Raw genomic sequence first — 14,081 nt, 5'->3', positions numbered from 1 at the left:
TCCCCCTCTCTCACTTCCTCTCCCCCTCTCGCACTTCCTCTCCCCGTCTTGCTCCCCCTCTCGCACTTCCTCTCCCCTTCTTGCTCCCCCATCTCTCACTTCCTCTCCCCGTCTTGCTCCCCCTCTCACTTCCTCTCCCCGTCTTGCTCCACTAGTGTCTATAGAAAGTCTTCACCTCCTTGAGGGTTTTAAACATGGATTAAATTAGATTTTATTTCTACACAAACTACTCTACATTTTCAAAGTGAAAGAAAGTTATAAAAAATAGCTGAAAAGTAAAACTGTGGCGGGCTGACCTTAACTTTTTACCTGGGCTTTGGTCCTTTTCATATTTATTTTCATCCTGACAAACTCCCCATTCCCTGCCGGTGACAAGCATACCCGTAACATGATGCTGCCCCCACAATACTTCAAAATGGGGAGGGTTTCACGCTTGGATTTGACCCAACCCCGTAGTTTTTAATTTAGGCTAAAAAGTGTTGTCTTGCAATATTATTTACAGAATGGATGATTAGGAATGGATTAAACACAGGCTTCTTCTCACTTCGTCATACAGGCCAGTAATATGGAGTGAATCCAATGTTGTTGATCCCTTTGTGCGTTCAAGTATTGTGGTGTCAGCATACTTGTATTGGGTTATCAGCAGTGAAAATAAATATGGAAGGAGCAAAGACCAGTTAAAAAGTTACATAACTCACCTCAATCCTCTGAAAACCCTGGGATAAGGTTTTGTTTTTCTGTGGGACAATTACACAGATTTTTATGCAAAAGACTCACCAAAATGGCATTCCAAGAGGGTTTGTGAGTGGTGTAGTCTGTCCTGACTTGAATCTGCTTTAAAAAAGTCTGCGACAAGGTTTGAATATTGCTGTCCGTGTTGTAGCTTTGACCCTACTTTACATCACATGAGGTTTTTGTGTTGACTCTCCATCGGTTGAGACACAACATTAAATCAAATGTATTTATATAGCCCTTCTTACATCAGCTGATATCTCAAAGTGCTGTACAGAAACCCAGCCTAAAACCCCAAACAGCAAGCAATGCGGGTGTAGAAGCACGGTGGCTAGGAAAAACTCCCTAGAAAGGCCAAAACCTAGGAAGAAACCTAGAGAGGAACCAGGCTATGTGGGGTGGCCAGTCCTCTTCTGGCTGTGCCGGATTGAGATTATAACAGAACATGGCCAAGATGTTCAAATGTTCATAAATGACAAGCATGGTCAAAATAATAATAATCACAGGCAGAACAGTTGAAACTGGAGCAGCAGCACGGCTAGGTGGACTGGGGACAGCAAGGAGTCATCATGCCAGGTAGTCCTGAGGCATGGTCCTAGGGCTCAAGTCCTCCGAGAGAGAGAAAGAAAGAGAATTAGAGAGAGCATACTTAAATTCACACAGGACACCGGATAGGACAGGAAAAGTACTCCAGATATAACAAACTGACCATAGCCCCCCGACACAAACTACTGCAGCATAAATACTGGAGGCTGAGACAGGAGGGGTCAGGAGACACTGTGGCCCCATCCGATGATACCCCCGGACAGGGCCAAACAGGAAGGATATAACCCCACCCACTTTGCCAAAGCACAACTAGAGGGATATCGTCAACCACCAACTTACCATCCTGAGACAAGGCCGAGTATAGCCCACAAAGATCTCCGCCACGGCACAACCCAGACAGGAAGATCACATCAGTGACGCACCCCTCCTAGGGACTGTATGAAAGAGCCCTAGTAAGCCAGTGACTCAGCCCCTGTAATAGGGTTAGAGAATCCCAGTGGAAAGAGGGGAACCGGCCAGGCAGAGACAGCAAGGGCGGTTCGTTGCTCCAGAGCCTTTCCGTTCACCTTCACACTCCTGGGCCAGACTATACTCAATCATATGACCCACTGAAGAGATGAGTCTTCAGTAAAGACTTAAAGGTTGAGACCGAGTATGCGTCTCTCACATGGGTAGGCAGACCATTCCATAAAAATGGAGCTCTATAAGAGAAAGCCCTGCCTCCAGCTGTTTGCTTAGAAATTCTAGGGACAATTAGGAGGCCTGCGTCTTGTGACCGTAGCGTACGTGTAGGTATGTAAGGCAGGACCAAATCAGAGAGATAGGTAGGAGCAAGCCTGTGTAATGATTTGTAGGTTAGCAGTAAAACCTTTAACTCAGCCCTTGCCCTGACATGGCCTTGAATACAGGGTCGGTGTCATTTCAATCATATCAACATAATGAATAGAATGGACCTATCCCTTCAGACCACTGCAATTTAGCTGGAACACCATTTTACATTTTAATGTCATTGACATTTTAGCTTCTAATTACTACCACAAAGATTGATGCCGGTCCACCCACCGTCGAATGTCAACTGAGATGGTCATGTCTATTATATTATCTGTATTTCTAGGATTTCTGTAGATTTCCTATGGAAGATTGAGGCCGGTCCACCCACCGTCGAATGTCAACTGAGATGGTCATGTCTATTATATTATCTGTATTTCTAGGATTTCTGTAGGTTTCCTATGGAAGATTGAGGCCGGTCCACCCACCGTCGAATGTCAACTGAGATGGTCATGTCTATTATATTATCTGTATTTCTAGGATTTCTGTAGGTTTCCTATGGAAGATTGAGGCCGGTCCACCCACCGTTGAATGTCAACTGAGATGGTCATGTCTATTATATTATCTGTATTTCTAGGATTTCTGTAGGTTTCCTATGGAAGATTGACAAGAATACTTAAAAACAACATATTCCCATTCAAGTCAACATTCTCTGACGTGTGGACCTCCAACCGTCTTTGTGGTACCATTTTTGAAATTTCCATTTGGTTCCCATTTTAGTACATTTATCTGCCATAATACAACCACCCTGTATTCAAGAGCATGTTGTTTCAACCGATGGCGGGCAAAACACAAAAACCTCAGATCAGGTAAAATAAGGTCTAAGCTACATGTGAATATGAGAGAGAAAAATCTGAGTTTAAGAGTTTTTAGGTAATTGACGTTTTAATGTTTATACACTTTTTTAAATTATAAATAGTTTGATAATCTTTTAAATATCATCACTCTGAACCCTTTATCTTCTCCAGTGATGAACTGGATGTCTTGGCAAATCCAATATTTAGCCGATGTCATTGCTGGTGTTGTGAAATGCTTGTATGGTGGGCTATGCAAAATAGGTGAACTTTGAGCAACTTTATCTCTTGAATGTTTTGGCATTCAGGTCCAAAATGTCACTTTCTGAGCCCATCTACAACGGGCAAATATGTATGGAAGGTTGTATTCCAATGGAAAGGGGTGCTGTTAAATAAATGTACCCTGTAGCCTCCTCGTTTCTACTGGGAAAGTGGTTGAGCATTGTATATGTCTTAAATGAGTTGGGTTGGAGTTTCACTGTTGAATGTGTATCTACTTCTAGTTGTTGCCTCTCTGCCTTCTGCTTTCTAATCAGCACACTGTTAGTTTATTACGTCGCAGGCCTTTCATAAGGAGTATTGTCTTGGTGGCGTGTGTGTTGTATCCCATTTAGACCTGGGTTTAAATACTTTTCTACATCTTTAAAAAAAACTTTGAGCATTTCCTTTAGCCCGCCTGGAGTAACAGGTTGGTGGGGTTTGCACTTTTGTGACTTTTCTATTGGTTCCATTTCACCCGGCAACCTCAATTAAGCACAGCTGAAGTTTTAAAAATAATGAATTTGAAATAGTATTTGAACCCAGTTCTGATCTCATTTAGATGCGTAGTTATTCTTGGCAAGGTCTCAATGCAAGATAGAGGTTTCCTCTCTATAACGTGTCTGTTTTTTTCTTCTCCTTTCCCCAGATGGGCATGTCCCCATCCAGGATGCCCCAGGTGCAAGGCATGATGGGACAGCACGCCAACAGCATGGTGGGACAGACAGCTAATCAGAGCCAGTTCATGCCCCAGAGCCAATTCTCTCCCAACACCGCCCCTGGCGGGGGAATGATGATGAACAACCTGGGCTCCCTCGGCCAGCCGCAAGCACAGGCAGCTGTCACTCAGGTGAGGAGAGAGACACTCACACAGATGGGGCTTGTGATCTGTTGCATTGATAATCTCTGCTGTTGGTTTGATCATATGTGAAGAAGCTGCGTTGTATGTGTTTATGGTTGTCAATATAAGTGTAGTGTTAGAATATGTACGTGTCTGAGTGGGTAGGTTTGTAACTCTGTGTGAAGATGTAATAGTAGATGGAGCTCTAACTGTAACTTCTGTATCCCAGCCCCCCCTACCCCGCGGCACCCCTCCACCCAACGCCTCGGCTAACCTGCAGCAGCTCCAGCACCCCCACTCCCACCCACCCCCCCAGGCTCAGCCTTCGCCGTCCTCCACCCCCACTCATGTCCCCAGTGGCGGCCTCACCGCCCGACCCCCCTCGACCCTGGGCATGCAGTCCCCTGCTGCCCCCTCCCAGCCGCTCACGCCCCTGCAGCATCAGCAACCGGGGACCCCCAGCCAGACGCAGCCCAGCTCAGTGCAGCCCCCCAGCACACCGGTAAAATACCTGCTTAGGATCCACAACACTCTTATAGGGAGTTATCCTGACCTGGTGAACTGACGAGCATAACTCATGGCTAGTTATATTCCTTCACTTGGGCCCAGAGTATTTCCTGCTTAGGTCATGTAGTCAGGAAATAAATAGATGCTCTTTTTAAAGCAGCTTTTGTTACGGTCATGCAGCTTTTCCACATGTAAAAAGGTCTATTGAAGGAACAGCATGATTGGAGTGATACTAAAGCTTTATTAACAATATGGTGTTTCTTTCACATGCCAGCTCTTAATGACTTGTTGTTGTGCCAGTCAACAGTTATAGCCAGCACCCAGCCTTCGCTTTTGAAGGGTTTGAAGGGTCATTCTCAAATGTTTCCCCTCTAGCTGTCCCAGGCGCCAGCCAGCATAGATAACCGCATGCCCACCCCAGGCTCGGTGGCAGAGGTCCACTCCCAACAGGCCCCACCAGACATGGCCCAAACGGAGCACAAAGCCGAGCTCAAAGACGAGGAGGAGGAGGAGGAGGACGACGAGGACGACGACTGTGGCTCGGGGAAAAAGCAGCCCAGCGACTTCAAAATGGAGGTGAGGATCAATATTGACTACAAGACACTTGACCAACCAGAGATTTCTATTTATATGTACATTATGAATGCAAGTGCTCTTGGATGGAAATATTAAAATGCATATGAACTCATCTGGTACAGTGGCCATGTTGCCCTCCATCTTTCAAAACGTAGTGTCCTACAGAATGATCTAAGTGCACCCTCTAAATGTAGCTGTGCCCCATAGCAGGACGAAGACCAAAAAGACACCAAACCCCTCACGGTCAAGGAGGAGGAGCCAGACGGGGCGGAGCCTAAGCAGGAGCCAATGGAGACAAAGGAGGAGAAGAAGCCGGAGATTAAGAATGAACCCAAAGAGGAGGAGGAGGGCGGGGTCAACGGCACTTCAGCGTCCACCTCCCCCACCCAGAACCGCAAAAAAAGTGAGGACCTGGTTTCTATAAAACTAGCCGGGGCCAGGAGTTTTTCCAATGACAAGTAGTTTTTCCCCAGTTGGTCCTATCTTATTGCAGCTCTTTCCTCAGTTATGTCAGTCCTTACCTTTACCCTGTTTAGTTTATTAGGATCCCCATTAGCTACTGCAAATGCAGCATCTACTCTTCCTGCAGTCCACATGAAACGTACAAATACATGACAAAATACAGAACCGTAATAGACTAGAACAACCGAAGGTATTACAATTACAAAAATAAGAGTTTGATATTGGAAAGATGACAAGCGACAACATACTATTTAAACACTATATTCCTATATCCAGTTAAATGAGCTCTTTAGAGGAGAAGTGATGTGATTCAATATGTTCTGTTTGTAAAGCTAAGAGAGTAACCTCTGACCAGAGCATTCCACTATGAGACGGCTCTATGCAGAACTGAGCGATGCATTCAATGTGTTTTTGGTTTGGGTGCTGTGATGAAACCCATGGTGGTGTGTCTGTTTTGTAGTGTATGTAATAGATTATACTAGTGGTTAGTATTCAACACATTTCTTAAAAAGACTAGAAGATAATTAGTACATTTCTCCTCAACCATGAGACTATCATGCATGTTGTTGATATTTGTTCTGTGTGTGCTGCTCTGAGCCAGCTGCAACTTTGCCAGGTCTTTCTTTGCTGCTCTGGACCGTATTACCGGACAGTAATCAAGATGAGATGAGACCAGAGCCTGAACAACTAGGACAAGTTGACCTTTGTGTCAAAAACACAGAGCATCTTTTTACAACACATACCTCTCTCCCCATCTTCACAACAACTCTGTCAATAGGACTTGACCATGATAACTGACCCTGTGAAGAGACTGAAGCGTTCTGAATGTTAGATAGAAATAGAATAAATAGTCTTCACAATGTCCCCTTTCCACATGACAGATTATACTTTTTGTTCTTCATGATAGATTTCTATGATGTTGTACATGATTCATTTGAATAGAGCCCTGACCGCTCTGTCCTTGCTGCAGTCTTTAAGCCAGAGGAGCTGCGCCAGGCCCTGATGCCCACACTAGAGGCCCTCTACAGACAGGACCCCGAGTCTCTGCCCTTCAGACAGCCTGTCGACCCCATGCTGCTGGGCATCCCTGTGAGTACACACATACTCATGTACATACACTTAGATAGTCGTACACCCTGAGAGTCTCTCTCTTGATTGGTTATGCCTAGTCATGTATTGATATGAAAACAAATGACAAATGAACTCGTTACTCAGTTCTATGCAGATTTCATAGATCTAGCCGAGGCTCAATAAGGATTAAGGATCTCTCTCATAACCATGTCCATATCATTCTGGTCAGAGCTATCAGTGAAGCTCTCACAAAATCGGTGAAGCTCTCACAAAATCGGTGAAGCTCTCACAAAATCGGTGAAGCTCTCACAAAATCGGTGAAGCTCTCACAAAATCGGTGAAGCTCTCACAAAATCGGTGAAGCTCTCACAAAATCGGTGAAGCTCTCACAAAATCAGTGAAGCTCTCACAAAATCAGTGAAGCTCTCACAATATCAGTGAAGCTCTCACAAAATCAGTGAAGCTCTCACAATATCAGTGAAGCTCTCACAATATCAGTGAAGCTCTCACAATATCAGCGAAGCTCTCACAAAATCAGTGAAGCTCTCACAATATCAGTGAAGCTCTCACAATATCAGTGAAGCTCTCACAATATCAGTGAAGCTCTCACAAAATCAGTGAAGCTCTCACAATATCAGTGAAGCTCTCACAATATCAGTGAAGCTCTCACAATATCAGTGAAGCTCTCACAAAATCAGTGAAGCTCTCACAAAATCAGTGAAGCTCTCACAAAATCAGTGAAGCTCTCACAAAATCAGTGAAGCTCTCACAAAATCAGTGAAGCTCTCACAAAATCAGTGAAGCTCTCACAAAATCAGTGAAGCTCTCACAAAATCAGTGAAGCTCTCACAATATCAGTGAAGCTCTCACAATATCAGTGAAGCTCTCGCTCACAGCCACATTTCATTGATTGTCCTGAAGCTTGGTAGCGAATGATAAGGCACCATTAACTCAGTACCACTTAACTCTCTTCTAACCATTCCCCTCCTCCCCCCCTTCAGGACTACTTTGACATAGTGAAGAAACCTATGGACCTGTCCACTATAAAGCGTAAGCTGGACACGGGTCAGTACCAGGAACCCTGGCAGTACGTGGAAGACATCTGGGTCATGTTCAACAACGCCTGGATCTACAACCGCAAGACGTCCCGCGTCTACAAGTACTGCTCCAAGCTGGCCGAGGTGTTTGAGCTGGAGATAGACCCCGTCATGATCAGCCTGGGCTACTGCTGTGGCAGGAAGGTGAGATGATGGGAGGGAAGGAGGAGGGATGTTAGTGGAGGAAAGAGAAGGAGTAGAGCTGGAGGTTAGTGGTGTTTGAGCTGGAGATAGACCCTGTCATGGTCAGCCTGGGCTACTGCTGTGGCAGGAAGGTGAGATGATGGGAGGGAAGGAGGAGGGATGTTAGTGGAGGAAAGAGAAGGAGTAGAGCTGGAGGTTAGTGGTGTTTGAGCTGGAGATAGACCCCGTCATGGTCAGCCTGGGCTACTGCTGTGGCAGGAAGGTGAGATGGTGGGAGGGAAGGAGGAGAGATGGAGGGATGTTAGTGGAGGAAAGAGAAGGAGTAGAGCGGGAGGTTAGTGGTGTTTGAGCTGGAGATAGACCCCGTCATGGTCAGCCTGGGCTACTGCTGTGGCAGGAAGGTGAGATGATGGGAGGGAAGGAGGAGGGATGTTAGTGGAGGAAAGTGGAGTAGAGCGGGAGGTTAGTGGTGTTTGAGCTGGAGATAGACCCCGTCATGGTCAGCCTGGGCTACTGGAAACTCTCAGCTCTAATTGTAGGTTATCGTTAGGGCCAGGAGAAACTCTCGGCTCTAATTGTAGGTTATCGTTAGGGCCAGGAGAAACTCTCAGCTCTAATTGTAGGTTATCGTTAGGGCCAGGAGAAACTCTCATCTCTAATTGTAGGTTATCGTTAGGGCCAGGAGAAAGTCTCAGCTCTAATTGTAGGTTATCGTTAGGACCAGGAGAAACTCTCATCTCTAATTGTATGTTATCGTTAGGGCCAGGAGAAAATCTCAGCTCTAATTGTATGTTATCATTAGGGCCAGGAGAAAATCTCAGCTCTAATTGTATGTTATCGTTAGGACCAGGAGAAACTCTCAGCTCTAATTGTAGGTTATCGTTAGGGCCAGGAGAAACTCTCAGCTCTAATTGTATGTTATCGTTAGGACCAGGAGAAACTCTCAGCTCTAATTGTAGGTTATCGTGAGGGCCAGGAGTTACCTAAATAGGGAGAACTTGTGTCCCTTGATATACGGGTTTGTTAGCCAGGTTTGGGCTGTTGACGCCCTCAAGGTGGGAAACCATGGCACATTGCTGCTGATGACCTACAGTGCATTCGGAAAGTTTTCAGACCCCGTTTCCACATTTTTTTGTTACGTGCCAGCCTTATTCTAAAATTGATTAAATAAATAAAAATCCTTATCAATCTAAACACAACACCCTATAATTACAAAGCAAAAGCAGTTTTTTTATAAAAAAAATAAACTGAAATACCTTATTTACATAATTATTCAAACCCTTGTCTATGAGCAGCAATCGGTGAAGAAGGGCCTTTGAGGGACATGACCAAGAACCCGATGGTCACTCTGACCGAGTCCCTCTGGAGATTGGAGAATGAATCAATTTTTTAATTAAAAATAATAATAATTAGCCAGAAGAAAGCCCTTCTTACATCAGCTGATGTCACAAAGTGCTGTACAGAAACCCAACCTAAAACCCCAAACAGCAAGCAATGCAGGTGTAGAAGCACGGTGGCTAGGAAAAACTCCCTGGAAAGGCCAGAACCTAGGAAGAAACCTAGAGAGGAACCAGGCTATGAGTGGTGGCCAGTCCACTTCTGGCTGGGCCGGGTGGTGATTATAACAGAACATGGCCAAGATGTTCAAATGTTCATAAATGACCAGCATGGTCAAATAATAATAATCACAGTGGTTGTAGAGGGTGCAACAGGTCAGCACCTCAGGAGTAAATGTCAGTTGGCTTTTCATAGCCGATCATTCAGAGTATCTCTACCGCTCCTGCTGTTTCTGGAGAGTTGAAAACAGCAGGTCCGGGACAAGGTAGCACTTCTGGTGAACAGATCAGGGTTCCACAGCCGCAGGCAGAACAGTTGAAACTGGAGCAGCAGCAAGGACTCATCAGGCCAGGTAGTCCTGAGGCATGGCCCTAGGGCTCAGAGAGGAGAAATACTCAAGACATAAGACTGACCCTAGCCCCCGACAAACTATTGCAGCATAAATACTGGAGGCTGAGACTGGAGGGGTCGGGAAACAATGTCGGCCCGTCCGACGATACCCCCGGACAGAACCTTCCAGAAGGGCAACAATCTCTGCAGCACTCCACCAATCAGGCCTTTATGGTAGAGTGGCTAGACGGAAGCCACTCCTCAGTAAAAGGCAACATGACAGCGCGCTCGGAGTTGGCCAAAAGGCCTCCCAGACCATGAGAAGCAAGATTCTTTGGTCTGATGAAACCAAGATTGAAGTCTTTGGCCTGAATGCCAAGTGTCACATCTGGAGGAAACCTGGCACCATCCCTACAGTGAAGCATGCTGGTGGCAGCATCATGCTGTGGGGATGTTTTTCAGCGGCAGGGACTGGGAGCCTAGTCCCAATCGAGGGAAAGATGAACGGAGCATTATACAGAGAGATCCTTGATGAAAACCTGCTCCAGAGAGCTCAGGACCTCAGAGTGGGATGAAGGTTCACCTTCCAACAGGACAATGACCCTAAGCACACAGCCAAGACAACGCAGGAGTGGCTTCAGGACAAGTCTCAGAATGTCTTTGAGTGGCCCAGCCAGAGCCCGGATTTCAACCCGATTGAACATCTCTGCAGAGACCTGAAAAAGCTGTGCAGCGACACACCCCATCCAACCTGACAGAGCTTGAGAGGATCTGCAGAGAAGAATGGGAGAAACTCCCCATCCAACCTGACAGAGCTTGAGAGGATCTGCAGAGAAGAATGGGAGAAACTCCCCATCCAACCTGACAGAGCTTGAGAGGATCTGCAGAGAAGAATGGGAGAAACTCCCCAAATATAGGTGTGCCAAGCTTGTAGCGTCACCTAAGACTGAAGGCTGTAATCGCTGCCAGAGGTGCTTCTACAAAGTACTGAGTAAAGGGTCTGAATATTTTTGTGATGTGTGATATTTTTTTTGCAAGAATGTCTGAACCTGTTTTTGCTTTGTCGTTATGGGGTGTAGATTGATGAGGGGAAAAAACAATCTATTTTAGAATAAGACTGTAACTGAACAATGTGGATAAAGTCAAGGGGTCTGAATATTTTTGTACTGTCATTTAAGAGGATACAATGCCCTGCAATTCTAATCAGGTTTTACTGGTCACATACACATATTTAGCGGATGCTTGTGTTCCTAGCGCCAACAATGCAGTACTATCTAACAATACACACAATCTAAAAGTAAAATAATGGAGTTAAGAAATATATGAATATTAGGTAGAGCAATGTCAGAGTGGCATTGACTAAAATACAGTAGAATAGAATACAGTATATACATATGAGATGAGTAAAGCCGTATGTCATCATTATTTGAACTTGATTAAAGTGACTAGTGTTCCATTATTAAAGTGGCCAGTGATTCCAAGTCTATGTATATAGGGCAGCAGCCTCTAAGGTGCAGGGTTGAGTAACCGGGTGGAAGTCGGTTAGTGATGGTATTTAAGTCTGAAATGACACGACAAGAAACATCCCTAACCCCTCCAGACATGCATAACCATGCGCTGCTGTTTACTGTGTGACAGACAGCCAGCCACCTGTATGACCCCATGGCTAGATGGTCCTTAAAAAAGATGGAAACACTTGACTTAACATGATGAGCCTTTTGACTTCCTGTCGTACTTGTGACACTGAGCGTGCTTCCCAAATGGCACTCTATTCCCTATGTAGTGCACTATGCCCTATGGGCCCTGGTAAAAAAAAAGTATACTACATAGGGAATAGAGTGCCCTTTGGGATGTAAGCCTGAGACTATTACGTACCAGTGAAAGGGGAACTTTCAGAGGAACACTAGGTTTTAATTTGGGAGAATCTGTGGACAGGACTGACCTGGCTGAATGCTAGACAGTGTAGAAGTGGATTCACTAACCCTTTCTCCCTGTGTTCCTCCACAGTTTGAGTTCTCACCCCAGACCCTCTGCTGCTATGGCAAGCAGCTGTGCACCATCTCCAGAGACGGAACCTACTTCAGCTACCAGAACAGGTAAGTCCACACTCCTGGTGGGGGGGGGGGGTGTTGTAAGTAGGCAGGGCAGGTGAAGGAAAGGGGGAGATGGAGAGAGAAAGGGGAATAGGATTGTGCTCTCACAGTACATTGCAATGTTAGTTCAGGTCCATGTAAAACAATGAATAATTATGTTGAGAGTATTCTAAGAGGGTATTTCACCAGAGGGATGGTGCGTACTGGATACTGGAAGGGTTACATTGTTAAAAGTAGTGTAGCCTACATTGACAGGATCTTCAGGTTTCCCTTCAAGCCCGATGTGCTGCAATATCAGCACCACTGCTCCCCCTGCTGTTCACACATTGCTATTGCACTTCAGTAGCTCCAAATATTGCAGATGCATTGCAGTTGCATGTAGTGGAGTTAATCTGAACTCAGCGCAGTGAAGCTCGTTAGGGTTAACTACTCTATCCCTTCTGGAAGCATGTTGATGCATTTTACACTAGTTATTTACCCACATTACCCACATTTTTTAAAAGTAATTTCAACAAAAATTGTTATGAAAAGTTCCAAAGACAAGCAGAGGTGATCCATATGTCTGTGTTCTGTGTGCATCCCTCTCTCCCCTACATCACCAGGGCTGGCATTCACTCCAACAGTCTCCCAACTGACATGATCATATCAATCATATCATATGCCTGCGCATTACTAAAGCTTTACGTGGAGAAGTAGTGGAACTTAGTAGTTCAGCGAAGTGGTTATACTTAGTAGTATGGATATTCAGATGTACTAATGATTTACTTTGCTTATGTTAACATTCATGTTCCTCCCATCAACATGGTTAGTGTTCCTGTGTCATTTCAGTATAACACTATGAGAAGATGTGTGAATGACTGTCATGACCATTCTCATGGTGACTAACCTGTGTTCTACCTTCACTCTGCCCTGTCATCTTGTCTCTGTCCTGTCTTTCTGTCCTCTTGTCTCTGTCCTCTGTCCTCTGCCTGTGTTATGCTTTGCCATTCTGCCACCCATTGTGCCATTCTGACAACCATTTCCGCAACTCATTCTGCCACACGTGTGCCGGCTTGCCAACTTTCCCTGTGCTTCTGCTACTGTGTGCTCGCTCTAGCTCACCCAAATATGGCCTTGTTGCCGACAGGTATCACTTCTGTGAGAAGTGCTTCAACGAGATCCAGGGCAATAGCGTCACCCTGGGAGACGACCCGGCACAGCCACAGACGTAAGTTCGTGGTGGAATCTGTGGTAACGTTTTCATGTCAATACATTGAAAAAACACTGGGAAACAATGCTCTGTTTGATTTGGATTAGTTCCGTAGTTTTTATATTTTTTACCAATCCTAACTTTCACTTAACTTGAATTTTCATCAATACATGACTAAGTGAACATTTTGTTAGTGGAAGTAACCGCCCTTAAGTCTCCACTGATTCCATCTTTCCTCAGTGGATATCCTTAGTCCATGATTATAAATACTGGTCCAGAAGTGGTAGGCTTAGCTAATTATAGTCAAAGCTTATGAAAAAAGGGAATCTGTATTCATATGAGTGGGCTGCGTGTTGGGGGCGTTGGCTGTAGAGTATCAGAACTGATTCTAACTGGTCGTCCGTTGTCTCTCTGTCCTCCAGTATGATATCTAAAGACCAGTTTGAAAAGAAGAAAAATGACATGTTGGATCCAGAACCGTGAGTATTGGTGTACCTTACCGTCTCAAACTGTTTACGTTTGATGGGGATTTAGCCCTTTTCATTCTGCTTTAAAGCTTCTAAATCCGTTGGCGATGAGCCGTCATGTACAGTATGCATCACAGTATGCATCACAGTATGCATCACAGTATGCATCACAGTATGTACAGTATGCATCACAGTATGTACAGTATGCATCACAGTATGCATCACAGTATGCATCACAGTATGCATCACAGTATGCATCACAGTATGCACCACAGTATGCATCACAGTATGTACAGTATGCATCACAGTATGTACAGTATGCATCACAGTATGTACAGTATGCATCACAGTATGCATCACAGTATGCATCACAGTATGCATCACAGTATGCATCACGGTATGCATCACGGTATGTACAGTGTTCATCACGGTATGTACAGTGTTCATCACGGTATGTACAGTGTTCATCACGGTATGTACAGTGTTCATCACGGTATGTACAGTGTTCATCGCGGTATGTACAGTGTTCATCGCGGTATGTACAGTGTTCATCGCGGTATGTACAGTGTTCATCGCGGTATGTACAGTG

The 14,081-nt window shown here is 45.1% G+C and overlaps 1 protein-coding gene across 4 annotated transcripts in view; it reads left to right on the top strand.

Annotated features, from left to right (window-relative positions):
• Nucleotides 1-14,081, top strand: part of LOC110485267 (histone lysine acetyltransferase CREBBP) — a 97,225-nt gene that overhangs the window by 66,253 nt on the left and 16,891 nt on the right. Inside the window, exons 13-21 of one of the 4 annotated variants that reach the window (XM_036939091.1) lie at nucleotides 3,808-4,008; nucleotides 4,229-4,501; nucleotides 4,882-5,082; nucleotides 5,293-5,485; nucleotides 6,515-6,633; nucleotides 7,617-7,856; nucleotides 11,751-11,839; nucleotides 12,963-13,043; nucleotides 13,448-13,504. In XM_036939091.1, the coding sequence (XP_036794986.1) occupies nucleotides 3,808-4,008; nucleotides 4,229-4,501; nucleotides 4,882-5,082; nucleotides 5,293-5,485; nucleotides 6,515-6,633; nucleotides 7,617-7,856; nucleotides 11,751-11,839; nucleotides 12,963-13,043; nucleotides 13,448-13,504 (1,454 nt within the window). Of the gene's footprint in view, nucleotides 1-3,807; nucleotides 4,009-4,228; nucleotides 4,502-4,881; nucleotides 5,083-5,289; nucleotides 5,486-6,514; nucleotides 6,634-7,616; nucleotides 7,857-11,750; nucleotides 11,840-12,932; nucleotides 13,044-13,447; nucleotides 13,505-14,081 lie in introns of all 4 variants that reach the window. The other 3 variants (XM_036939089.1, XM_036939088.1, XM_036939090.1) reach the window with 3 other exon arrangements.

Source organism: Oncorhynchus mykiss, chromosome 12, assembly GCF_013265735.2.
Source record: "Oncorhynchus mykiss isolate Arlee chromosome 12, USDA_OmykA_1.1, whole genome shotgun sequence".
NCBI classification, from domain to species: domain Eukaryota; kingdom Metazoa; phylum Chordata; class Actinopteri; order Salmoniformes; family Salmonidae; genus Oncorhynchus; species Oncorhynchus mykiss.
Note: the sequence above shows the minus strand (reverse complement) of the source record. Positions and strands in the feature narration are given on the sequence as shown.